The sequence below is a fragment of the Lagopus muta genome, chromosome 14, assembly GCF_023343835.1.
Source record: "Lagopus muta isolate bLagMut1 chromosome 14, bLagMut1 primary, whole genome shotgun sequence".
Classification (NCBI taxonomy): domain Eukaryota; kingdom Metazoa; phylum Chordata; class Aves; order Galliformes; family Phasianidae; genus Lagopus; species Lagopus muta.
The window spans coordinates 17927804-17953097 of NC_064446.1; the positions used below are offsets into that span (position 1 = coordinate 17927804).

The 25294-nt window shown below is 48.3% G+C and overlaps 1 protein-coding gene and 1 long non-coding RNA gene across 2 annotated transcripts; both read left to right on the forward strand.

Moving 5' to 3' along the window:
- The first annotated feature begins 1938 nt into the window (after positions 1-1938).
- Positions 1939-9303, forward strand: LOC125700204 (uncharacterized). The gene is made up of 8 exons (XR_007379813.1): positions 1939-2780; positions 3060-3194; positions 4156-4289; positions 4919-5045; positions 5857-5963; positions 7698-7784; positions 8451-8522; positions 9227-9303. It is a non-coding gene; the product is annotated as an uncharacterized LOC125700204 (long non-coding RNA).
- A 624-nt stretch (positions 9304-9927) lies between these two features.
- LOC125700432 (rho GTPase-activating protein 32-like) lies at positions 9928-16382 on the forward strand. Its single transcript, XM_048960989.1, has 11 exons — positions 9928-10006; positions 10831-10912; positions 11617-11760; positions 12351-12453; positions 12719-12851; positions 13370-13431; positions 13785-13892; positions 14255-14400; positions 14895-15099; positions 15644-15789; positions 15874-16382. The coding sequence occupies exons 1-11, from the start codon at positions 9956-9958 to the stop codon at positions 16380-16382; spliced, it is 1689 nt and encodes a 562-aa protein (XP_048816946.1). The 5' UTR covers positions 9928-9955.
- The last annotated feature ends 8912 nt before the right edge of the window (positions 16383-25294 follow it).

Genomic DNA, 25294 nt, shown 5'->3' on the forward strand with positions numbered 1-25294 from the left:
GGAAGCAAAGATGCAGCTGCAGGCAGCGGGCTCTGAGCTGGAGCAGTGTGGCCGGGCACTGTACAGCTCACAGTCTGGGCACACGGAGCAAGTTTGTCCAGCTGAGGGCTGCAGGGCTGTCCTTACCAAGACCTCCCCCGTCCCACAGGTCTGCAGCGACTGCACCAGTTGCTCGAGCTCTTCCCACTGCAGGAACTCAGTAGTGACAACAAGCCTGACCCCGACCCAAGCAGGTAACATGACAACATGCACACCCGATACAGAATCTGGCATTCTACAGTCCTCGCAGAGCTTGTTGCTGCTTTTTAGGCTGCTCTACAGCTATTCTGTCCTTTCCTCTCCATTCCCCTATGTCTTGTCCCCTTCCTTTGCACTGTGCCTTCCCCATTCCTTTTTCAGGCTTTCTCCTTTTTTTCCCCACTTCCTTCCCCCTGCAACGTCCCCATGTTCTGCTGCTGTTCTCAGCTGACGATCCTTAAACCACACTTTTCAAAGACATTGGATCAGATCGCATATTATCACTGATTTAAAAAAAAACAAAAACAAGCACAGTATTATAAATGGATACTAACCTCCTACCTGCTTTAAGAAAAATAGCAGCTCCTCACCCTGGAGTGTCACCATGAGCCCCAGGTTGGGCTGGCGCTGCTCATCTGCCCTGCAGCACTGCTCAAATGGCACCGGCACCTCCTGGCACGGCCTGCCACCTCCTTGTGCCACCTGTATGTGTCACCTCCTCTCACTTCAGTAGTTGTGACCCCACACGTCAATCTCATGACTCCCATGTCCCCTCATGTCCCCTCAAGTCCCCCTGTGCCCCCTGCCCCACTTCGCTCCATGCCGATGTCACCGTGGGGATGAGGACAGGGACAGGGATGCCTGTGGGGTGCGTGGAGTCCTGGGAGAAGTTGGTGGCCGTGTGCAGTGGGGTGATGGTGCCCTTGGCGCACGGCTGTGACAGTGGGGTGGGGGTAGTGCCCCGCAAGTGGGGGTCATTGCCCCCAAAATGGGGCTTGTGCCTCACACACGTGGGCAAATTGTACGGGCAGTGCTTTCTGGAGATGATCTGTCTGTTCTCCAGATCTGCATTGACTTCACCAATTTCGCATCGAGCCGCAGCAGCAATGGGGCACTGCAGCACATCAGCGATCTCTGGCTCGAGGAGCACAGGGCTGCACGAAGGACACATGCTGCAACCTCCCTGTTTCTGTGCGGTTTGGATTGCTGTTGGAGCCCAAAGGCCACACGCTGCCATACAGGCAGGTGCCAGGTTCACTCCCTGAGGACACCAAACCCTCCAATAACGTCACAGTGGCCTTTAATTGCTGTGCGAGGAGATGACGCGCGTTTCTCCCTGGGGAGCTGTAAGCTGAGCCTGGCAGGTGGGCAGCTAGCACTCGCTCCATTGACGCCGCTCATCTCAGCCCTTGTGCTGCATGTGCAGCTTCTCAGCACCTCGCTGTATCAGCACTGAAATCTGTGCTCCCCTATTTATTACAAATGTCACCAATTGCCATTGAGGACAGACTGGAAGCAAAGTACGTGGACCGTCCTAGCTCGTCCATGGATAAACCTCCCCTGCCCATACAGGCAGACCCAATTGGCTGCCGGTCATTACTTTTTTTTTTACTGTATTTTTTCCTTCATGCTTTTAGGGAAACTTTGAGATCGCAGCCTGAAGCAGTGATGGAGCACCTGGTGAGGGGTGCAGCCCTGCCTGCACAGGTGGAAGCAATGCAGCCGTGTGGCAGATGGGGCTGAACCTGGCTCCAGCCCTCCCTCACCTCATTTTAGGGGCTGGCTGCCTCAGGGACTGTGTTTCCTCCTGGAGATGCCCTGTGTGGGTTTTTGGGTGAGCTCTGGTTCTTGGAAAGAGGTTTTTTTGGTTTTGTTTTGTTTTGTTTTTTTCTTCCCCTTTAGTGCAGGGCTTTGCTCTCCCCCTTTTTGTGGGGATTTTACACTGGTTTAGAGTCGCTATGTCTGCTAGGCCTCTGTGTATGATGTCTTCCAATTGTTCTCTGAGGGGAGCAAAGGGGTTTTCTGCCTTTCTGTGATCTGGTAATGGTGGATCTGATGTTTGTTCCTTTCTTTTGCTCTCATCTGTTTCTGGAATGCTTCAGTCAGCCCCAAGGTAATGCTGGTTGGCTGACTGAGCAGTGCAGCTCTGGAAATGCCTGGAGCTGATGCACCTTTCCTTAAAGAGATTTTGTGTTCTCCAAGTTTCCTTTGCAAATCTTTTTAAGCTCAATACCTTCTTGTGAAGTCTCTGTTTCCTCTTTCATGAGTCTCACTGCATAATCTCCAACCTGAGAATCCAAACTTGGTTTGTCTGCTGCCACATTGTCCCAACGCATTTTATGACGCGTCCCTCTGTGTCCCCCTCCTCATTCCTGCTGTGTCCTTGTGTCCCACTTGTGTCTTTGTGTCCTCTCTGTGTCCTCTCCCCATGTCCCCTCAGCGTCTCCTGTGCCACGTATTCATTCCACCCATGCACCCAGCTTTAAAGCTTCAAGTTGTGTAAGTAAGGCAATTAAAAAACTGGCAAGCTTGCTTTTTGTTTTACCTAAGTGATCTTTTAGCAAGGAAAGGTTGGAGATGTTTCTTGCTAATGGAAGATGGAGAGAGGAGAAGCAAGTGAAAGGCATGCTGTGCACAGCCAGCACACAGCACGTGCACCATTGCCCCCTGTGCAAAGGAGGAGCAGCTCAGCAAGCTTGGCCTGGGCCACGGAAGGGAGCGTACAGAGGTCTGGAGCAGGCCCAAACGGGCTGGTTCTGCAGGTTGGTTGTCTTCTGCTGCTTGTCTCACATCCTGTTGCTCGGGGGTGGATGTGTTCATGTTCAGAGCTAGCAGGAAGCTCGCACAGCCCTTTGTTTCAGCTGTCCCAATGCTTTGGTCCCTTGCTGCTGGGATGGGGCGTTTGAGGAGTGATGCCTGTGCTGTTGTCCAGCCAAGCTCTGGGGATGAGTCTCGTTACCAGGGCATGTCTGACAGGGCTGAGGGTGGGAGACCGGGCCAGTGGCGCTTTGCTCTCAGTCTCGGTGTTTGTCTTTGCTCAGGAGGGCAGGTGGTGAACCTAATGAGCCAAAGCCTGCAGATGGGGTTTGTGGAGAAAGAGGTCCTGCAGGCCTTGTGTGGTAGCCACGGAGCTGGAGTGAGGCTGCGTCAGTGTAAAAGCCCAGCAATGCACAGAGGTATGAAATTGAGCTGTGGGCTCGAGTACCACAAGAGGGGGTGTGCATGCTCGGGGCTTGGGTGCTTCTGTGTGTTTGCAGTGACTGTGACTGGTAGTTAGCACTGCTGGGTGAGCTTGAGTGATGGAACAAGTGTGACATGTCTTCCAGTTGCACGCTGTGTTCTTCCTGTTGTGTTGAGCTCTTGAGCTCCAGCCCTAAGTGAGGATGCAAGGAATGGGTTTAGATTGGAAGTGCAGTGCAAAGGGCTGGAGCCAGCAGGAGCAGGGATGTGATCATCCCCCTGTGCTCAGCTCTGGTGAGTCCTCACCTTGAGTGCTGTGTTCAGTTCTGGGTCCCTGACTACAAGAAGGACACTGAATCCCCGAGATATTGCCAGAGAAGAGCAGTGAAGCTGTGAGGAGTGTAGAGCACCAGTCTTATGGGGAGCGGCTGGCTGAGAGAATTGGGATTATTTAGCCTGGAGAAGAGGAGGCTCAGGGCAGACCTTATCCCTCTCTACAATGAGCTGAAGAGAGGTCATGTCGAGGTGGGGGTCGTCCTCTTCTCCCGTGTAAGTAGCGATGGGACTGGGGGGAGCGGCCTCAAGTTGCACGGGGGGAGATTGAGGTTGGATGTTAAGAAACACTTCTCCAAGGAGTGCCCAGGGAGGTGATGGAGTTACTGTCCCTGCAGGCGTTCAGAAACGTTAGATGTGGCAGTGAGGGACGTGGCTTAGTGGGGAATATTGGTGTTAGGTGGACGGTTGGACTGGATGATCTTAGAGATCTTTTCCAAGCTTGCTAATTCTATGATTCTGTGAAAGGCATCTGCTGGTGAGTGCTTTGGTGGGTGAGCGTCAGGCTGCTGGACAGCAGGCGGCTGTTGTCTGTGCAGGCAGCTGTTGTCTGTGCAGACAGCCACATCCATGGGGATTGGAGGCTTTTTCACCTTAACCTTGTCTTTCATGTCTCACGTGCAGTAAGTCCTGTTGTTACAAACAGCATCTTGGGGGCAACCTTGATTTCTGCAGCCCCAAGCTTTGTGGCACGAGAGCCCTCCGCCATGCTTCTCCCTGTGATGTGTGACCGTATGGAAGGCCTCGCAGAAGCCTGGGTAGGTGATGGCAGTTGCTCCTCCTTTCCCCAGCGATGCTGGAAATAGCATGGAACGGGACGGGGGGGCATCCCAGCCGTGGGTTCCTCTCAGCAGGACTGAGCGGCTGTTCTGATCCTCGTGTTTGAACTTGAGGGAATCTGATGCTAAGTAGAGAAATGAGGGGCTTGTTCATAAAGAAAAAAAGACTGTGTCGCATCTTGTGGTGCAAGATGTTCTCCGAACTGCTGCTAACAGTGCCCAGGATGCTCCCTTTTTGATGGGGAGAGGTCCAGCAGGGATTTCTTAAATGAAAATAGTTTGTCATGTAATTTCCTTTTCATCGACCTTTCATGCTACTTCTTGATAAGTTATCTTTGGATTATGAATCAATATTTATTATTGAAGAGAATTGAAGGGAATACGTACGCACCCTGCGCCTTCATCTGCACCAAGAATCTTCTAAACATCTTTGCACTGTTTCTTTTTGGCCCTGAGATGAAGCTGTGTGCAATATGGGCTTGGATGCATTTTCAGTCAGGTGCAGGACACATAACGCTCATCTGAGTTGTCATGCTGACAAGAACAACGGAGTAGTAAATTTTTCAGGGTTGCGTGCTTTACTTTACTCTTCTTTTTTTCCCTTCCAGTCATAACCATGGAACCACAGAAGCGTTACCCAGACAGAAGGAGCCTTTGTCACCTGGACTTCCTACCAATGACACAGGCAGTGGAAGTCAGCATCCCGAGCATCCATGAAACCCCTGCACAGGACTGGTGAGAGTTACCCTGGTGCCGTCCTTTGGCGATCTCAGGTCTCTCTGTAAGCTCCCAAGCTGTGTCGTAACTCCTCCCGTGGTGCTGACTCAGCTCTCCCAGTCTTTTGTGTGGGAGAGCTGGAGTTGAACTCCTTCCTGCTTCCTGCCTCTGTCCTCCGTGCTTTGCCCATGGCCCACTGAGCCTCCATCCTTGTTAGGTGTCTTGAATTACTGAGTTGCTTAAGGATTGGGTGGACCAATTAAATTCTTAGCGATGTCTCTAGATCCACGTGTGCACAAAAGCACACTCTGATGCAGTCAGTGTAATGATGAATACACACCTTGTTTCCTTTAGCCCGTATTTTTAGTTCAGGAGAACAGATTTCTGGATAGGTGTTCAGCTTGGCACCAGAATCCCCTTGCCGCCCCCCATTCCAGTCACTCACGAGGGCTTGAGATCCACAGGGAGGAAGTATTGCCGATAATTACAATCCATGGTTTTAAAACTGATTTAATCTATGGTGGATGATATGAATAGTCCTGGTGAATGATGTGGTAAGGCATCCCAGCAATTTTCAACAGGAATACTTCAAGGCAGCTTTTCAAGGTTTCTTTGAGAACTTTCCAAGTCTCCAGGAATTTTAAGCGCAAAGGTTTCTTAGCCTTCCGATTGGCAGTGTTTCTATCTAAGCTGGCAGCCTTTAAACCCAAACCCAAACCGAAGCTTGCTCATCTCAGTGGAGGTGCCTTAGCTATATTCTAACGCTGCGTGCAAAATGAGTTTCACGTTCACTAGTCCTTTCTGACTCGCTACGTGTTTTATTGCATAGGAAGAAAAACTTGGTGTCTGTGCCAAGGGAGACGTACACCGCACTTGCGCTGCCTGGATGATTTGGAAACTGGAAATTCTGGGGTGTGCTGAAGCATGCCCTCTCAGGTCAGTCTAAGCATCTATAGAGTAGACCTGTCTAACAAAACAGGTAATAGACAGTTAAACCCATTCTGTTGGGAAATACTGTCTCCTTCTAAGTACCTTTAGAACGTGAGTTTCTTCAATTAATTACTCAACTCATTTGCTTTTCCTGAATGATCCTAAGTTCTTTTCTCAGGCTACATCTGCACTCTGCTCAGTCCACGGAGAATCCCTGCCCGCAGATGCAATGACACAGCATGGCTCACAACCTCATTTTTCATTGCTTACTGTTATGGTAGCTGCCATCCGTGTCCACACTGCATATTCTTAGAGCTCTTCTGGAGTCCATGGGGCAGACTTATGGTTGAACTGAAGGGAATTTTTTCATATTGCTGTAGCTCCAGATGATTATCCCTAGTGTCTTTATATTAAAAAAAAAAAAAAAAAAAAGGTGTTTTGAATTAGTGTGATATATATTCTGTGCCTCAGAATGTGGCACGTGTGGCATGAGAGAGTTTGGAGGCCACGAGGACTGCTCAGACAGCATCAGAACTGTAAGAGCAGAGAGCTATAGGTGATGCAGCGCTATTCGTGCCACCCGCAGGAAGCGGTAGCTGGAACAAAATATGGCCAGAAGAGTGATCAGATTGCGTTTGGTAAGGAACTATTTCATTAGTTCTAGAACTTTGACAAAATGTATATTCAGGATGACGATCAGCATGCCAGGTGCTGGGACCATGCCAAAAGAGAAATGGTCTGAAAACATCGGTGCAATTTGCAATATATCCCCTTCCACAAAGCCCTCAGATCCATGCTCCAACTGCATCCAAAGCAACCCAGAGCCCTGTGCTTGTTGTACCCGGAGCTATCGGTGCCAGGAGTTGCTGCTGTGTTTGCAAGGACGTTGTGTCAGCAGTGTGCCGTCAGTGGGGTTGTTTGATGGCAATGAAACAGCTGGATGGTGTACCTCAAGACTAAGAAAAAAGATGGTAGTCGTGAATGTGCGTCTAGGTATAGATAGCTTGATACAGATATATAGGACTCCAGTGTGGATTGTACATAGGCCCTGCGCTGCAAGGTACGCTGTTGGGAAGCAATGTCCATCTGCCCGAGGGCAGGAAGGCCCTGCAGAGGGACGGCCTGAGGCCAGCCATACGAGGCTGCACAGGAGCAAGCGCTGGGTCCTGTGCTGTGGTCATGGCAACCCCATGGCAGCTTCTGCAGGATTGGGCTGAGGTAGAATTCCAGCCGCCCGCTGATTCTAGAATGTTGGGTGCCGTGTTGGAATCTTCTGGTCCTGTGACATGGTCTTGCCTCCCCACCCTGTCGTCATGGCGGAGCAGGCTGGTGGCCCTTAGTGATGTCACAAGCGGCTGGAATGAGGGGAGGAGCAGTGCGTGCTGCATCCCTTCATTGGAGCGCTTGAGCTCTGCGTGAGTAGCTCGCTTGTTGCCCTTGTGCAGCTACTGAGTGCCTTCGTTTTCACCCCGTCCTGTGCAGCATCTTGTAGGTAAGCTGAGACAGCGTGGGATGGACGGGTGGGCAGTGAGGTGTTGAGAACTGCTGGCTGGCGGAGCTCCTGGCAGCTCATACTGCTTACTCTTGTCCATCAGACGTAACTTTCACCCAGTACCTGCATTCCCAAGCGATCCACAAAGAGGGCATTTGTCCCATGGCTTTTCCCTTGTCATCTTTGCTACATTGTGCAAGCTCACAGACCTGTTGCTTCTCTCTCCTCTGCCTGCTCCCGTGGTGCAGCTTTCGCTCGTGGAAGAACAGAGCAAAGTGACAAGGAACGGCTGCGGGTTCAAGACACTTGTCTACCTTGTTCTGATCTCCTGCCAGGTACGTGCCACGCTTTGTCCCCCCACACGGTTTAGCAGCCCGTGTTGCACCGTGTTTGGTAACACAGCCTCATCCAGCTTTGATGGCACACTGGTCCCGTGTGGGTTTTTTCCACTTCCCCTCCAGCTCCGCCCTCAGAAGGATGTGGTGCTGTGACCAGCTGGTCTGAAGGAAACCAATCCCTTAGGCAAGGAGTGCTAGCCCCAGTTTGTGCAGAGCTGCACAGCATGACCCAGGGACAGAAGCACGCGCGCTTTGGCTGCGTGAGTGTGCCCGGCAGCTGTGGGGAGCACAGCAGAGATGTGAGCAGAGGAAATCCATGTGCGAGGCTGCGGCCGGCGCTGGACGTGAGGCTGGTGGGAGCTGGGGGCTGGGGAGCAGATCCACCCCCAGCAGTGACTCCTCTCACTGCCCTGCTGCTGCGCTGTCGGAGTGCTCTGAGCAAGTGCACCTGCTGCTTTGTGCCAGTCCCCATCTGCTAGCAGAGGGACAGCCGCTTGGTCAAATGCTGCCTTGTAGGCTGTCTCGTTTGATTTGACTGAACAAAGTGGCTGTTTCTAGAAAACCTGCCTATGCCAGTGGGTAACTGAGGGTAGTTCTGAAGAAGTCTCTCCATTCTGTGGTGTGTGAAGAGAGAAAATATGAGCGTGTTTCTTTTCATTCCAGCTTGTCGTGCCTGCTGTGATGGGCGTCGCGTGCAGTGAGATCAGCTGTGGGCCTGACATGGCACGTGTGGAGGTAGAGTATGAAGCTCTGATTGGTCTTTGTTCCCTGACTTGAGCCAGCAGTGAGCCGCAGATGTGCTCTCCTGCTTTTGAAGGGAGGCAGAGTCCTTCCTGCTCTGTCGTTGTCACTGAAAAGCTGCCTTAAAAGCTTCGTGTCCTTGCTGCGGGCATCTAGATGGCCGTGGAAGTCAATAGTACCAACAGAATCAGATGCAGCGTTATAAACGTGCGGAAGCATTTTCCCCATCCTGCCTGGATGTTGTCACCCAAAGACAAAGTGTTGTTCTCATATTCAGCAAGTTAAAGGAAGCTGGCACTTGTAGTGAGCCGAGGATTGGGTCAGTGGCCCGGCTGCTGTGTCCAGTCCACGGCTGAGGTCTCCAGGCAATAGGTGACAGGAAGTGAGCAGACTCTTACGCTCCTCTTTGGGAAGGCAGTAGTGCAAGCGTGGCAAGTTTATGAAACTGCCGGAGCCGTCTCGGTTGTGGAGTTTGTCCTCTTAGTCTGGGTAGAGAGAGATGCATCTTTGCACTGCCTGGCGATAGTGCTGCGCGCCGGGAAGAGAAACAGCTGTTATTAGACTTGCAGTTTCTTGTTAAGTGCTCGTGATAAGGACAGAGTGCATTTCCTGCAGCCTTCTCTGCCGATGTGCTCCTCACCCTGAAATCCTCCTTGCAGCCCTCAGCTCCTCACCGTGGCATGTGCTCTCTGTTTCAGACTGAGAACAACGGGAAGCCCCTGCTGGTCCATGAGGAGTCATCTCTTAATATTCCAGCTATTGGTGCTGCCCATGTTCTCAAGAGATACGTTGCCCAGGCACCGGATGAACTCTCCTTGGAGGTAAGCAGTTAAGGGCGTTCCTAGTTGTCGTGTACAGAAGAGTATAAGGCGTGAACGCATCAGGAATATTCTCAGACACCTGCAGAATGTTTGGTGAGGTGAAGCCCAGAAGATTCGGTTCCAGATTAGACTTGCACTGGGTTGGATGCAGGGAGGAGTTCAGCCATCTCTAAACTATGGCTCTATTTGGCATTGGAATCTTCTGATCAAAGAGCTACTGCCCAGTGTGGTAGCCTGGTCTCTGAGCAATGGCAGACCAGTGTATGGAGTGTGCAGGTCAGTTCAGGATCTATTCCGCTGACTTATGCCTGCGTTTTAATTGGAGCTCTCCCTTTGGCAAAGAGCCTGCTGCTTTTGAGAACCATTTCATACTGAACAGCTGAATTCTGTATGTTGTGTATTGTAGTGACTCTTCTACCTCCACGTTGAGTTGTACGACTGCAAATGCCTTAAGAGCTGCACCGGTGCAATCGCTCTCAAGCTTGATGATATTGGGCAGTGCAGAAGAATGCAGTCATTTGAGCTGCGCTCTCCTCCCAGCCGTGCTGAAGCTGGGATTGACGTTGCAATCTCTTGCAGGTGGGAGACCTCGTGTGCGTCATCGATATGCCGCCTGAGGAGCTGAGCCCCCGCTGGAGAGGCAAGCACGGCTTTCAGGTAGGCACAAGCTTTAGACGTGAGAGCGCAACTTCGGTCGAGGCAGGAATCTCAGCTTAGAGCTGCCCTGCCTGCACAGCATGGCTCCACATGGAAAATGGTTTCCTTGTGCTGGTGTCAGAGGACTTTCCCTTTTGCCGTGGGCTTAGGCCAGAGCTGAAAGTTGGTTTTTGTAGGAAACTGCCTCCTCAATTAACTTAGAAAGAAGAGCCCTCACAACATGCATCAGGTCACGGCCACTGAACCGCACCTTTGGAAATGCAGCAGCTAGGACACGTGTTTCAGTGTCTCTGAGCACTTGTGCTTGCACCCATGCAGAAGGTGAAGTCAGTGTCTTTTAGGAAGTCGCTGCCTGTCAGCCGAGATGAGGCAGGGTATAACAGAGCCTCTGCGTGCTTGCTGCTGCTGCTGGCTGCAGAACGCTGGGTAGCTCAGAGCTGGGGATGGCAGCTGCATCTCAGTCAGCAAGCAGAAAGTTCATAGTCTGTGCTAACTCAGATCTAGCTGCATCAATCTATCATAATACATAGCTTCTGTATGAAGTCTTTCCCTTCGGGCATGCTTGAGATTTAGGGGTGCATAGCATACTTGTCCTTTCCCCGCTCCATACACAGTTTTATGGATATTTGCCTGCCAATTTTGAATAATTATTAATTTTAAGCAGGCCATTTTTTTTTTTTTTTTTTTTTTTTTTTGTTGTTGTTGGATTGTCTTACGGAGCATCTGGCAGGCACGTTATGAGGAAAATGTGTGATGTTTGAACAGTTCAGGCCTGAGAAACGCTGCCTTCAGCATCGCACCTCTCTTTCTTCTTCTTGTTACAGGTTGGATTTTTCCCTGGTGAGTGTGTGGAGCTCATTAACGGAAAAATCCCGGAGTCTCTCATCAATTCAGTGCCAAAGCCAGGTACGGATGATACATTTGATGGTGCAGGGAAGCAAAATGGAGTCTTTTTTGGGTGTGTTCCGTGTTTAATACCTCCCTTATCCTTCCCACCTTATCCTCTGTGCTGATGATCCTTCCTGCATAGCACGGGGCGTATGGCTGGTGTTTTGTAGGCAGTGAGAATGAGGGAAGGCAAAGGCAGTTCTCCTGCAAGTCAGTACGAGGCTGAGAACAGCCAGCGTCCCTGGTGGACAGATAGAGGTCTGGCTGTGCTAGTGACACGCTTGATCAGAACGTGGCTTTTCAAGAGGGTCCTTAATGCCCAGGTTGAGCAAGCTAAGCAAGAGGAGTGCATTGAACTCCATCAGAACGTGCAGAGGTTTGGCCCAGTCCTCCTGTGTTTATGACTGGAGTTGGGGAAATCCTAGAATCCTTGTAGAATGGCTTGGGATGGAAGGGAGCTCAAGGATCATCAAGCTCCAAGCCCCCTGCCTCAAGCTGGGCTGCCAACCAAGCTCCACATTTAATGTGGGACTGGACCAGGCTGCCCAGGGCCCCATCCAGTCTGGCCTTGGACTCTTCCAGGGTTGGGGAAAATCCATTTTTGTACGCACTTGCTCATCATGTTCTTCCCGTTTTGACGTGCTCTGTAGAATGTGTTGTGCTCGGCCTCGTCCAACGGAGCCAAGCCTAAAACGAACTGGTTTCTTCCTTTTGTTGTGCAGTGCCAAAGAAGCGTGGCAAGCTCCTCACCTTCCTTCGTTCTGTGGTGAAGGCCCGCCCAAAGCAACCGAAAGAGCGGGAGGTGGAGAAGGAAAGGGTGTTCGGCCGTGACCTGGGAGAGCATCTTCTCCACTCTGGTCGTGATGGTAAGGGAGAGCCCATTCCTGAGAGCTTCCCTGTTTGGGAACCTAAAGGTGAAAGGGAGATGGTATCTAGCAAGGGGCAGGTTGATACCAGCGGAGAAACAGGGAATGGGAGTTGACGACTGAAAGATAAACTGAGTAGGTGATGGCTGCAAGGTAAATGCTCCTAAGGGACAAGCACATTGGTATTTGCTTAAAGCAAAGCCTGTAAGCCAATCCCCTGGTAGCCTGAAAAGAAAGGAAGCCTTTTGGCCAAAGAGAATGTCCTGCATCAGTTTCCCAGCTCCTTCCGGGCGTGAGATTTTCCACCTCCATTCCCGTGGGAGCTGTGATGGGACTTGCAATGTCTGCGGCTTCCCCGGCATTACTTTCTCCAGGCTGATTCCTAGGTCCTGGCATTTCTTGAACGCAAAGAACACATCTCTGTCCAGTTTCCTCACCAGCTCCTGCAGAGGTGTCTCTGACAGCTGTACCCTTCAAGGAAGAACTAAGCAGTAGCCTGGCTGGGCTTAGTGGACGGGATGTGACGGGAACGCAGCCTGAGCCAGGACTTGAATAAGGAGCTCCAGTAACCGCCGGCACGTGTTCTTTAGTCCCCCAGGTCCTCCAGAGCTGCGCCGAGTTCATCGAGCAGCATGGCGTGGTGCAGGGGATATACCGCCTGTCCGGCGTGGCGTCCAACGTCCGGAGACTGCGGTAAGAGTGCTGCGACTGACAGACACAGCTGCCAGCAGGGGCTCGTGCCCTGTTGCGGGCGTTCAGAGGCCTGCGGGCAATGCCTTAGCACAAAGAAAAGGTCTCCTTTGGGAACGTCCCATCCAGCACGGCTGACGTGGTGCTGGTGGCCAAGTGTTTGTGTTCTCCTGTACATCAGGAAGCCCTTCCAACTCTTGATTGCATTGGGTGTGGCTTTTGACTTGCTTTCCTCCTTTCTCAACCATTCTCGTGTCCTTCTCTGCAGCCAGGAATTTGAGTCTGAGCAGGTTCCTGAGCTAACTGTCCGCGACGTTCACAGCGCGAGCTCCCTCTGCAAAATGTACTTCAGGGAGCTCCCGACCCCCCTGCTGACCGACCAGCTGTACGACAAGTTCTCGGTAAGCACAAGGCAACGCCTTTCCTTTACCTCTTCCCTGGGCCTCTTGGGAGATGGCTGCAGCAGGGCCCCAGCTCTGAGGCCCTTCTTCTGTTAGCCCCATGGGATTTACTCGCATGTCTTTGCCACATCCTGCATCCTGCTGATGCCACTTCTGGTGGGAGGTGGTTATTTCCATATTCACAATGCTTGCGAGAATTCCTGTGTTGTTTGTTTGTTTGTTTTTTGCTATTCCCCAAGTATTTCTGGAACGGGAAGGGGATTAATAGCCAAGTGTACTTGGAGATGAATGCCCCCTGTGAGGAGCTGAGCTGCCCGACCAGGCTGTACACCGGCCCGGTGCTTGGACTCCTTGGCCTTGGTGGCACCAGCTGCGTGCCGCTATGTTCGCCAGATGCCTCTGGGGAGGCCTAAAATCTTTCTCAGTGCTGACCAGCAGCGCGCTGTGCCCATGGTTCCTGACCCTGCGGCAGGTCTCTCGCCTGATTTGTGTCTCAATCCCTTTCTGCACTTTTCCAGGATGCTGTTGGTGCCACTACGAGGAGGAGCGTCATCCAGCAGCTGCCCGCTCCTCACTACAGGTCAGTGCTGCCCTCAGCCTGCTGAGCTCAGCCCTGCTGCACTTCAGAGGGCAATGGTGCGATTCCAGGCTTTGTCTCACGCGAGCAACGGGATGCCTGGGTATGCTGAAACCCTGCATGGGGTTAATTTGTGGGGTCAGTTCCTGAGCACGGGGGCACGCTTGGTGCAGCTGATGGCTGTGGCTGTGCTGTGCTGGTGCTGGGTGCTGCAGCGTGGCACTTGGTCAAGTTGGATCTACTTCATCTTCAGCGACAGTAGCAGTAATAACAACTAGTGTGAATTGAGGTTTGCTTTGTGAGTCGCAGCACGGCATGCTGGCTGGTGCTGAACATTTGCCGCTCTTGTTTCCCAGGACCCTGGCGTATCTGATGAGACACTTGGCCTGTCTGTCTGCGAACAGCTCTGTCACCAACATGCACGCTAAGAACTTAGCCATTGTGTGGGCTCCAAACCTCCTAAGGTAAACTTCTTTTTCCGTTTCAACAGAACACTTACATCTGTTCTCCAGTAAAATAAAGCAGTCCTCCCTTCTGCACCACATGTGCTCTTCTCCTGTAAAATGTGCAGTGAGTGGCTGACGGCAGAGCAGGAGCCTGGACTGTTCTCCAACCCCAAGGGCACAATTTCTAGATGAGCATTGCTGCTCTCTTGTTTAGATGGGACTGGTGTGTCCTTGATCAGCCAGGAGAACTTCTTCAGTGGCATCACTGATTGCCCACTGCGGAAGTCTCCGGAGCCCAGTTTGACAGCTTTGGGCTGCAACAGTTCAGACCCGGGAAGCGATCTTGGCTGAATGACTTCTAAAACCTGCCTTTTCTACAGATCACAGCAGAGCGAGTCTGCCTGCGCCAGCGGGAGAGCTGCCTGCACGGAACTGCAGACGCAGGCGGCCGTGGTGGAATTCATCATCGACCACACAGACGTCCTCTTCTGCTCCACATCTGGACCTGACATCGCAGATGGAGCAGGTGAGTGTCTTCCTCCATTAGCTTTATCTTGGTCAGACACCTGGATCAAATGCAGGCCTTCTCCAAGTCCTTTGAAATACACTTTTCCTGTTGAGGGGACAGCAGACTTCTGGGCTTAGGTTAGAATCTGGCACCCTGTTGCTGGATGCTGAGAATGTGCAAGCCCAAACGTGACAAGAAGAAAGCCGTCACCGTCATTATGATGTTTTGCAAGCAGGTGAAGCTTGGTGAAAGTGTGGCAGGGAAGCTTTCTGAGTTCACCGTACCCGCTTTCTAGGGTTTTTGTTTGCCTGTTTCAACACAGTGAGCTGCTCTGAATTATGACTGCGTCCTTTGCCACAGACACACCTCTGAGCACATGGTTGTTTTGAGCTGCTCTTCTTGCTGCGGCTCGGATAAGCAAATCTGAGAGAAACACAGCAGCTCCCCCGGACCTGTGATGGCTGTGCTGCCGCTTTCTGATCCTGGCTCTCACCTGTGGTTTTCCCTTACAGGGCACAGTTCTCTCTCAGGGCCCCAGTCTGTGCGGGCGTCTTCTGCTGCCACAGAGCTGCTCAGCCTGGAGGAGGCGCAGGCATGGAGGCGAGGCCACAGCAGCTCTCCTGTCATTGTGACAGAGAGCAGGGACATAGAGGTGGAAGAAGGCCCCACAGCTGTACGGGGGAAATTCCACACAGTCATCGACTTTCCATCTGAAAGGTAAAGAGGACTTCCTTTTCCAGTACCTTGTCATCATTGTTTGGGTGGGTTTTTGTGGTTTCTTTTCGTGTTGGTGTTTTTTTTTTTTTTTTTTTTTTTTTCCCCCCCCTCCACCCCCCATTATTTCTAGTGCCAAAGCTTGCTGAAACTCAGTTAAACTGATGGCGCCTGAAGTGTTGCAGTGAATCTCCACTCCCTTTGCACTGTGAGACTGAACTCACATTCATTTGCCCGCCGGGCTGAGTTTAGCCACGCAGGGCTGGCATTCCCTCCTTGCTGGGCAGGCAGTCACGAGCTGCATAAAGCCATGCTGACGTCTATCCCGGCCTGTGCTGGCTGTACCTGGAAACATTGAGGTTTTCCGGACTTCAGGGCCACGTGCCTGAATCCAATTCCAGTTCTCCTCGAAGCAGAGCTGTTGGTCAGACCTGCTGGCACGAGAAACTAGACATGGCAGTGAGATGGGGCCGATGAGGTGTCAGAGTCAGAGATGCTTTTGAAGTTCCACGCACGGCTCACACCATTCCCTGTTTCCTCTCTCCAGACCAAGTCCACCCAGCAGGATGAAGGAATCACCAGCTGGCTGTTGGTGTTCCTGCTTCAGCCTGGGAAAACCATCCTCCGTGGCCAAACGCCAACCGCAGCGCCGTCACAGGGAGCCCTCAGAGACAGACGTTGTAGTGCTGGCAGGTAAGGGTGCAAATCCAGCTTTCAACACCCTGCTTCTCAGCAACGTAGAATTCTTGCTGTCAGTGGGCTTGTATCTCCTTCTAGCGTTCCAGCCCATACCTGACACTTTCAGTTCTCCCCTGATCAAGAACCACTTTTGTAATTCAGCTTGTGAGAGTTTGACACGAACCCCTGTTCATTCTTTTGTGGGTGATTCAAGCTCTTGTCAACCGAGCAGAGCTGGAGCAAGTAGCGATGCTGGGCTGTGTGCTTCCATGAATGGAGAGCTGTTAGGAAGCACAAATGGCTGCGGTTCAGCTGACAGCCTGCCGCATAACAACAGTGGCGGACACGAGGAGCTCATCCAAGTTCAAGCCCTCATTTCTCCCAGCTCTGCTGCAGATGCTGACCTGAGCCTGCCAGACACCACAGGCACCAGCCTGGACTGTGACCCGGTGCCTCTGCAGTGCAGCCCAGCCCAAGCGCAGCCTGAGTGCCCCGACAGCAGCACCTCTGTGCAGGAGCAGGTCAGCACCAGCGAGGAGAAGCAGAGCCTCTTGGAGGAGGACTTTAGAATCAAGCCTCCAGTCCCAGGCACCGTGCAGCGGCTCTGACAGCTCTGAGCCACTCTCTCCGTGACCTTTCCATCCAAGAGAGGACGACTCCCATCTTTACCCGGACCTCTCACGCCCTCCTGTCTTTTCCTTTAATAATAAAAGCACACTTGTGCTCACTCAACGCCTTGACTGCCTGAGGAGTTTTCATTCCCGGGGACTGGGATGAATGCAACAAACAGCAAGGCACCTCAGCTTGCAACGCTGAGGCTGTGGTGTGCATGAAGCAGAGCTCCAGGTTTGTTCCCGTTTTGTCTGGCTTTGGGATGTCTGCAGCTCCCATTTGGTACAGTAGCAAATAATCTCTAGCATCCTGGATGCTGCTCGTGATAACCCCAAGCTTCCTGGCGGTGGCTTTGTGACGCCTTTCAGGGCTTTTTGATGCACTGTGATGCCTTGGCTGCTCCCTAACACCTCTCTCCTCCGGCCGCGTCCATTCCTGGCTCCCAACCTCCAAGCTGCCTGCACAGATCATCTGCAGCCGTGTCCTCATCACACTGCAGAAGGACGAGCTCATCCTGGCCCGGCCTCTCATTGGTCAGCGGCAGCGCTGTCCCACCCCCATCAGTCTCTCATTGGTCAGCGGCAGCGCTGCCCCCTCCCCCGGTGTCTCCTTGATCTGCAGTAGCTCCGCCGGCTGCGATTGGCTGAGCCGCCGTGCGCGGGAGCGGTCGTTGGGAGCCGGCTGTTGGAGGCGCGGCAGACCTCAGCGGCGGCCGTTGTTGTCCGGGCAGCAGCGAGATGGAAGCTGCGGCACGACAGGAGCAAGTGCTGAGGGCAGCTCCCCCGGAGGTGTGCGGGAGAGCGGTCCAGGACAGAGAGAGGAGCCCTGCGCGGCCCCAAGCAAGGGGAGATGGCCGAAAAGTGGAGCACGGGAAGTTCCGCCCGTGGATGAGAAGGGAGTTCTTCATGGTGAGGATGGCGCAGCTCTGGAACAGGCTGCCCAGGGAGGCTGTGGCTTCTTGTCTGGAGATATTTCAGACCCGCTTGCACGCCCACCTGCGCAGCCTGCTGTAGGAGCCCGTTTTGCAGGGGGGTTGGACTCAATGATCTCCAGAGGACCCTTGCAAGCCCAATTCTGTGATTTTTATTTGTTGTTTCTTGCAGCAGTACAGTGTTTCAGAAGAGAGAAAAGCACGGCGGGCATCAACTGGATTTCTGTGGCTGGTAAAGCTGTGCTGAGAACTGGGCTGGCTGCTGCCCCTGGAAGTGTGTTCGAAGTCTGCAGAGGCAGAGGAACAACTTTTCCCGGCAAGTTGAGCTTATCTAAGGTAGGTCACTGGTAGGAGAGCTGCTGCTTTACAGCATCAAGTTGTATAGTAAGGAAATTTTAAAAGCAAGCTTGCCAGTTCTTTTTTACCTCAGTGATTTTTTTAGCAAGGAAAGATTGGAGATTCTGCTTGCTAATAGAAGATGGAGGGAGGAAAAGGAAGTCAAAGGCACGCTGTGCACAGCTGCCACATACCATCTGCACTGCTCTCCCCCTTGTGAGAGATAGGTTGTGTTTTTGCAGTGGAAGTTTCCAGTAGTTCTGTATGTAGCACAGGATAATTTGCCTTTCACAAGTAAAGCTGCTGAACAGCTCTAGGATTGCAGTTGAAAACTTGTGAAACAGGTATAAAGGTGTCAATTAATCTATTAATAACTGGTAATGAAAAAGAAATAAATCCAAAGGTGCGAGCAGGGGAAGGAAACTGGGTGGACTCGGAATTACTTCCTTAACAATAACTGTCCAAGGAGGGAGCGAAGCTGCAGAACAGGGACAATTATCCCCCCATGCCTTTAGAAAGGATAATGTGTCTAAAGGCTGTAATACAAACATTGGTTAAGATGGTCTTCTGGGACTCTATGTCACCCTATAACACTCCAGTTTTGCCATTACAGAAGGCAGGTGGCACCTATCGACTGGTACAAGATCCAAGCAAAATTAATGAAATAGTTCTCAAGTGACCCCCCTGCTTCCTAACCCCTATACTTTAATGAGTCAAATCCCACATAGACACAAATGGTTCAGTGTAATAGACCTCAAAGATGCTTTCGGGACCTGCATTTTAGACTCAGAGAGTCGAGATCTTTTTGCCCTTGAATGAGAGGATCCAAAAATGTGACAAAAATAGCAATATAGGTGGATTGCTTTACCCCAAGGGTACATAGAATTGCCTAATTTATTTTTTATTATATTTTATGTATTATATTATTATAGATATTATATATTGTATTATTATGTATTATTTAATATACATTATATATTTTATATTTTATTTTTGTTTTAACTAATTAAGTGCTGGAGAAAGTTTTGGAAAAGTTTCAGGTTGAAGAGGAGGTGAAGCTGTTTCAGTATGTAGATGGTTTGCTGAGTTGTGGAAAAGAGGAGTCTAAAGTAAAAGAGACTAAGTAAAACTCTGAATTTCTTGGGGAATATGGGCTAGGGCTGTTTGAACTGTACTATGTGGAAAAAGAAGTCAGGTACCTTGGGCATGTGATTTCTGAAAGGAAATGGAGAGTTCTGAAAGAATTCAGGGCATTGTGCAGCTTCATTTGCCCAGGACAAAGAGAGAGCGGCAAAAGTTTCTAGGTTTGATTGCATTCTGTATTTTGTGAATAGAAGAGTATGTACAAGAAACAAAGATTGTATCTCCAACTATCACAGGGAGAACCCAACATATTAAAATGGACAAAAGAGGGAAAAGAATTACTAGAAGTATTGAAACAGGACTTAATCACAGCACCTGTGTTAGAACTGCCTGCCTTAAAGGAACCATTTCACCTTTTCATAACTGTCAGTGAAAGAGGTGTTTTAGGCATTCTAACACAAGAATAGGGAGACAAAAGAAAACCTATTTATGCTTGTCCAAGGTATTAGACCCTGTATCTCAGGGTTGGCCTGAACGCGTGACTGTGTCCAGGTGGTAGCAGCAACTGCCTTACTGGTAGAAGACTGTGCGTGTACACTTTGGGAGTGTAAGGAGCAAGTTGTTGGCAGTACATGTTCCCCCCTCCTACCCTTCACGAAGAGATTGCTCCACATTTTGAGGCATGATGGTTACAAAAAAAAAATAAAAAAATAAAAAAATAGAGCAGGAATCTGCTCCTCAATCTCTTAAAAAAGCATAGTGCCAAACTCTCCCCCGTGGAGATGAAATGGGCATGGAATAATTGGTCCAACTTAGAGGGAGTCATGGGTCATATTAAATTCCTTCCACAAGCAAATTTGTATGGGGGAGGAAAAGGGAATATCAATCATTTGTGCAGTTCCAGGAGCTGCTCTTAGTGCTGCCATAGAGATCCGCAATGAACAGCACACAGTAGAAACCCAAATTATAAAGTCCTTGCAGGAATTGGTGACATACCTGCAGTACCAAGTAGAAGATCTTAGGGGACAGAAAAAGAAGAACATTCAAAAGGCCTCCCTCAGTAATCCCTTAGAGAACAGTCGGTAAATGACAGGGAGACAGATGCTAGTTCCCCAGGTAGTGACTTTCCTCCAGGAGAAAATCCTGAGGATGTGAGAGCCCAAAAAGACAAGTTGGGAAACCTGTGATCCTTCTCTGCCTTTAGATAGAAACTGGGCGTGCATGGGAAGAGACTGGAAGTGGGTATTCTGATGTTAATATTGATGAGGTTCCCTGTTTGCTACGGAGCCAGCCAAAGTAAGGAAGGATTTTGGTTACACCCTTAGAAAATCAGTATGTGTGGAAAGTGCCATTAACAGAGGGAGGTCAGATCTTGCTGACTGAAAAGAAATCAGAGGGTTATTGGGGACCTGGAATATTTTTCACCACGGGCAACCACTGCCAGTGGTCCCTTACTCCAAGAGCTGCTTATTGGGGTGATTACTCCCCAGGACAACTGCTGTTGATTGATTTGCCCCACTGTGGTCCTGTCCCTTTAACCCTCAGGGAGACTCTTCACAAATACTTCTGGAAGCCTCAAGGTGATCAGGAGGAACTGTACAAAATCAACCATCTGGATTTCACCTCCCTTCTAACTTTGGTTCATTTAGGACCAGGAAGTCTTATTTTTGTTTTTTTTTCTTTTCCAGTTTTGCTTCTTCTAACCTTGGCTCCTTTGGAACCAGGAAGTTCTCTCTTGTTTTCCAGATGCTAACGAATGCTGATACTGTTGCTGTAGCTCACATGTTCCCTTCTCACTCTGCTCCTTTCTCTGGGATCCCTGTGGTATCATTGGTGTTACTGTTTTGGACAGGAATCTTCTGCAGATTAATTTTTGTAATTGTTTATGATGACCTTAACACAGTCACTGGCTGGTCACGGTCCCATGCCCATATTGGCAGTACTGGGCATCTAGTTAGTTTTACTTATGATCCTGTCACTAACTCTGCCGCAGCTTTTGTCCTAACAATACACAATGCTTCGGTACATACCATACACCTAATCATTGTGCTGGGACTGAATCACAATGGAGTTTTTGTTTTTTTGTTTTTTTTTGTTTTTTTTTTTTCCCCTGCAGAGGAGAAAGAATCACAAATGCTTGTGGAGAAAAAAGACTCGGGGATTTCTTCTTTCTTGCTAGCAGATCTTGATGCTCTCCTCTTCCTGCCAGTGGGCTGCATGTCATGCCATAGTCCTGCAGTCTCCAGAAGTGACCCCACGTGCTACCAAAACAGATCACAGACCTGGATTCAGGCGTTCCTCATTCTTCCACTGCACGAGCTGTCGTGGAGCAGCGTGCTCCTCAAACATGGTCATTTTGTGAGGTTACGCAGTGTTTGTGTACTTATGTAGGAATGGAATGTTGTTTCTGCATTAGAACTAAAGCGTGAGTATTTTATGTCCTTTTCTCTGCTCCAATTTTGCGTTGTTTCTTTACTACTACTAATTACTACTTAGTACTACTAAGTACTAATAGCTCTTTTTTGGGAGTGTTTTTATTTCATCAGGAGTCTCTGAGGGTCTCCTTCACTTGCCTGTTAGATGAATTTTCCACATTGGTGCTTGCTCAGTAGGTAGATGGAGTAATGAATGTATGGGTACAAGGACTGCCGCTGTTATCTGTCCAGCCATCTGGAATACCTCCGAGCCTTGAGTTCCAGACAACATAGACATCGCACTCCTAAACATTACGATAATGCCTTTAGAAATCCAAAACCCTTGACAATGATATCAGTAGGCTCATTATGTTGCAAGATTACTGATTTTTTTATGCTGGTCAGACAGGACCTCAGTGATGATAGAAAATTTAAGGAGGAGAATGTAAGCCATTAGCAATAGATAAACATTTAGCTAGCAACAGTTTCTGTTTAGCCTGTATGCCCGTGTACAGTTAAGCATCAGGAAGGTTTGTGAACCAGAAATACTCAGGCAATGAGGAATCATGGGAAAAGATGAGCATCAAGGTAATAGGGTCTTGTTTGCTTTTCATACAGTATCATTTCTTACCATTACGCAGTGTTTGTCTTGTCTTGTTTTTCATGTTGCCAATCAACATTTCGTTGGAGCTTGGGTGACCCTAATGCATACAACTAAGTGTTGACCAAGTGTGATGTGAAATGAAAAGGTAGACTCCAAAACAGGCTTCTAGTGAGTGATGTGTATGACATGGGGTATCTAGAACTACCTCTGTTTCTCCCTGCCCCATGTTGTTCAGTACCAGACGTGAAGGTTTCTTCTTTCCTTCTAGGATTGGAGACTCCACTATCAGATGGTGTTGGCCTTTCAAGCCTCCCTGGGTTGTAGCGCTGGATGCGCCCTGATCCTTGGAAAGGGGAACTGATTCCTTCATCATTACCTGATGGTGACATCTACTTATCTTGTGTCCAGTGAGCGGTGGTGGAAAAACTGCAGCTCTCCTGAGCAGTGCAAGGACTCTACTGAGGCTCATTGTGTTTATAGTAGAAAACTACAGCCATAGATGGATGCCAATATCCACTCTTTACTCTGTCTGGCAAGCTGTGTTGATCTCTGAAGTTGCTCCCACACTTGTAGAAGTTCTTTGGGCTCGGCATCAGTTGTCTCTTGCGCTCATGTGGCTTTCACCAGGTATTCTTCCTTTTCCCCCATCTTTAGGGCTCCCAAGTACTGATGTGATGTCTGTGCCTTCTGTCGCTCCCACCAAACATGGGTTTGTTCTTTTTGGGTTCAACATCATTTCTTGACATTATGCAATGTTTCTCATTTTTCTTGTATTTCATGTTGCCAATCTACTCCTAGTTGGAGCTGCAGTGAGCCCAAATGCTGACTGCTCTGCTTTGACCAAGTGAGATGCAAAAAGAAGAGGTAGGTTGCAAAACAGGCTTCTAGTGCGTGCCATGTGTGACTTGGGGTTTCCAGAGTTAACTTCTTCTCTTTCTCCTTTTCCAGTTCCCTTTCCAGTTCCCTTTGATTTTTCCCCCTTTTTATAATTTATTTTCATTTCCTAATCCACTTTCTAATTCTACTGCTTTTCTTTTTTCCCATTCCTTTTCCCATTCCTTTTCCAATTCCTTTTCCGAATAGTTTTTTTCTTTTTACCTTTTTCTTTTTTCTTTTTCTTTTCTCTCCTTGTTCTTTTATTTCCTTTTCTTTCTCTTTCTAATTTGTTTTCTTAAGACTTTTTCAAATTCTTTTTTGTTTTGATTTTTTTCTATTTCTTTCTAATTCTTTCTTTTTCTTTTGATAATTCTGTTTCCAATTCTGTTTGTTTCCAATTGTTTTTTTTTCTTCATGTTCCTTTTCTTAGTCATATTCCTTTCCACATTTTATTTTCTTCAACATATTACAATTCCCATTCCAATTCTTTTTCCTTTATCAATTATTTTTCCATTCCCTTTTCTAAATCTTTCTCTCTTTCTGAATCTGTTTCTTCTTTCCTGTTTCTAATTGTGAGAATCCTTTGTTTTTTCACTCAAAGCTTGCTTCCTGAGGTTTTTCTTGTGATAAGACTCTGATTGATTTGTTAAGGAGGCAAGTGATGGGTGCTAACCGTGAGACAATCGACATCACTTTGGGAACATTTGAAAGCCCCTTCCTCCAGAGCTGCTTGCCTCCGGAATAGAGTGCTCAGGAGTGTTCACTGGCAGAAGATCTGGCCTGTGACTAAACAGCTCCAGCTTGGTATGGGAAAATTGGGGAATTATACCATCGTGTTCTGTGAAAAACAAGATGCAGATGGGCATCCCTGTTCCCTCTTGTCTGCTGGCAAGGCCCAGAAGATGGGAACAAAGGAGTTTCTGCTGAGATCCCAGAGCCAGAAGCTGCCGCTCCAAGGAGAGCTGACTCAACCACATTGGATTTGAGCTGTCACTCCAAAGACAGCTGACTCGACCACTTTGAAACTATTGAAAAGGGGCTGTCATCGCCATGGTCATGGCCGTCGTTCTCATCATTCTCCTCGTCGTCAACAGAACAATGCCTGACGACCCACCACTACTGAAGATCAAAGACTGAACTAAAAACCACGCTAGATCCATGGTGGTGACTGTCTCCCTCTTGCTTCCTATAAAGACTCCTTGCTTCTTCTTCTCTATCTTTTCTATCTTTCCTATCGCCCTCCTTCCCTTCCCCATTACCCTAATTCGTAATAGCCTCTGTCCTCCCCTTCCCCATTTCCCTAATTACGATTTGTAATAAATTGGTCGGACCAACATTTGAACTGTTGTTTCTCAATCTCACGCCGGTTATATAGATAATAAAAGAACCTCCTCTCCCTCCTATAAATTGGAGCAAGACACTAATCTGCTTTGTTTTTCTAATTTTTTTTCCTAATTCTTTTCCTATTTCTTTTTCCTGTTGCAAGTTTTTCTTTTCATTGCAAGTCTTTTTCCTTTTTCCATTTCATTTTTTTTCTTTTTTGAATCCCAATTCTTTTTCAAATTGTAGTTCTTGTGTTCTCTTTCTGGATCATTTTCTTTTTTTTTTTTTTTCCCAATTCTTTGTCTAATTCAAACTATTTGTCTAATTCTTTTTTCTATTTTTTTCTTTTTCTCATTCTTTTTCTTTTTCCAATTCCTCTTTATTTCCTTTTTCCATTTCTCAATCTAATTTTAATTCTTCTTCTTTTTTAAAAATAAAATACTTTTTGGTCTTTCTAATACTTTTTGTGTTCTAATTTTCTTTTTCCTTTTCTAATGATTTCTCTAATTCTTTTTCTAATTCGTTTCCTGCTCTTTGTTTTTTCTTTTTCTAATTCTAATTCTTTTTCCAAGCCTTTTTTGTGGTCCTTTTCCCAGTCTAAGTCTTTCTTTTTTCTATTTCAATTTTTTTCTAACTCCAACTCTTTTTCTAATTGTGGTACTTTTTCTTTTCCCTGTTCCACATCTTTTCCCTGTTCCATGTCTTTTTCATTTTTCTGTTTCAGTTTTTTCTTTTACATTTTCCAATTTTTTCTAATTTTTTAAATTAATTTTCTAATTCATTTTCTATTTTTTTCTGTTCTTTTTGATTGTTTCTTTTTTTTCAGATTCTAAATATTTTTCTACTTTTCATTGTAAATCTTGTTGTCTTTCTATTTTTTCTTTATATTTTTCCTTTTTCTAATTCATTTTATTTTTCTCAATCTTTTTCCAGCTCTTTTTCTGTTTCCAGGTTTTTCTTTTTGCAGTTTTTTCCTTTTCCAGTTATCGTTCCAATTCTTCTCGTTTTTCTTTATCCATTGGTTTTCTTTTTCTAATTCCTTTTCTTTTCATATTCTTTCTCTTGCTCTAGTGCTTTTGTTTCCTTTCTCTTCTTTTTCATTTTCCAATTCTTTTTCCAGGTCTGTTTCCATTTCCAGTTCTCTTTCCAATTTTTCATCTATTTTTTTCCATTTTTTCTTTTCTCAATTCCTTTTTATACAATTCCTTTTCTTTTTCCAATTCCTTTTCTTTTCATCTTCTTTTCCATATTCTTGTTTTTCTCTCTCTAATTCTTTTTCTAATTCTTCTTCTATTTTTTCTAATTATTCTCTTTTTTCTTATTATTTTTCATTGTTCTATT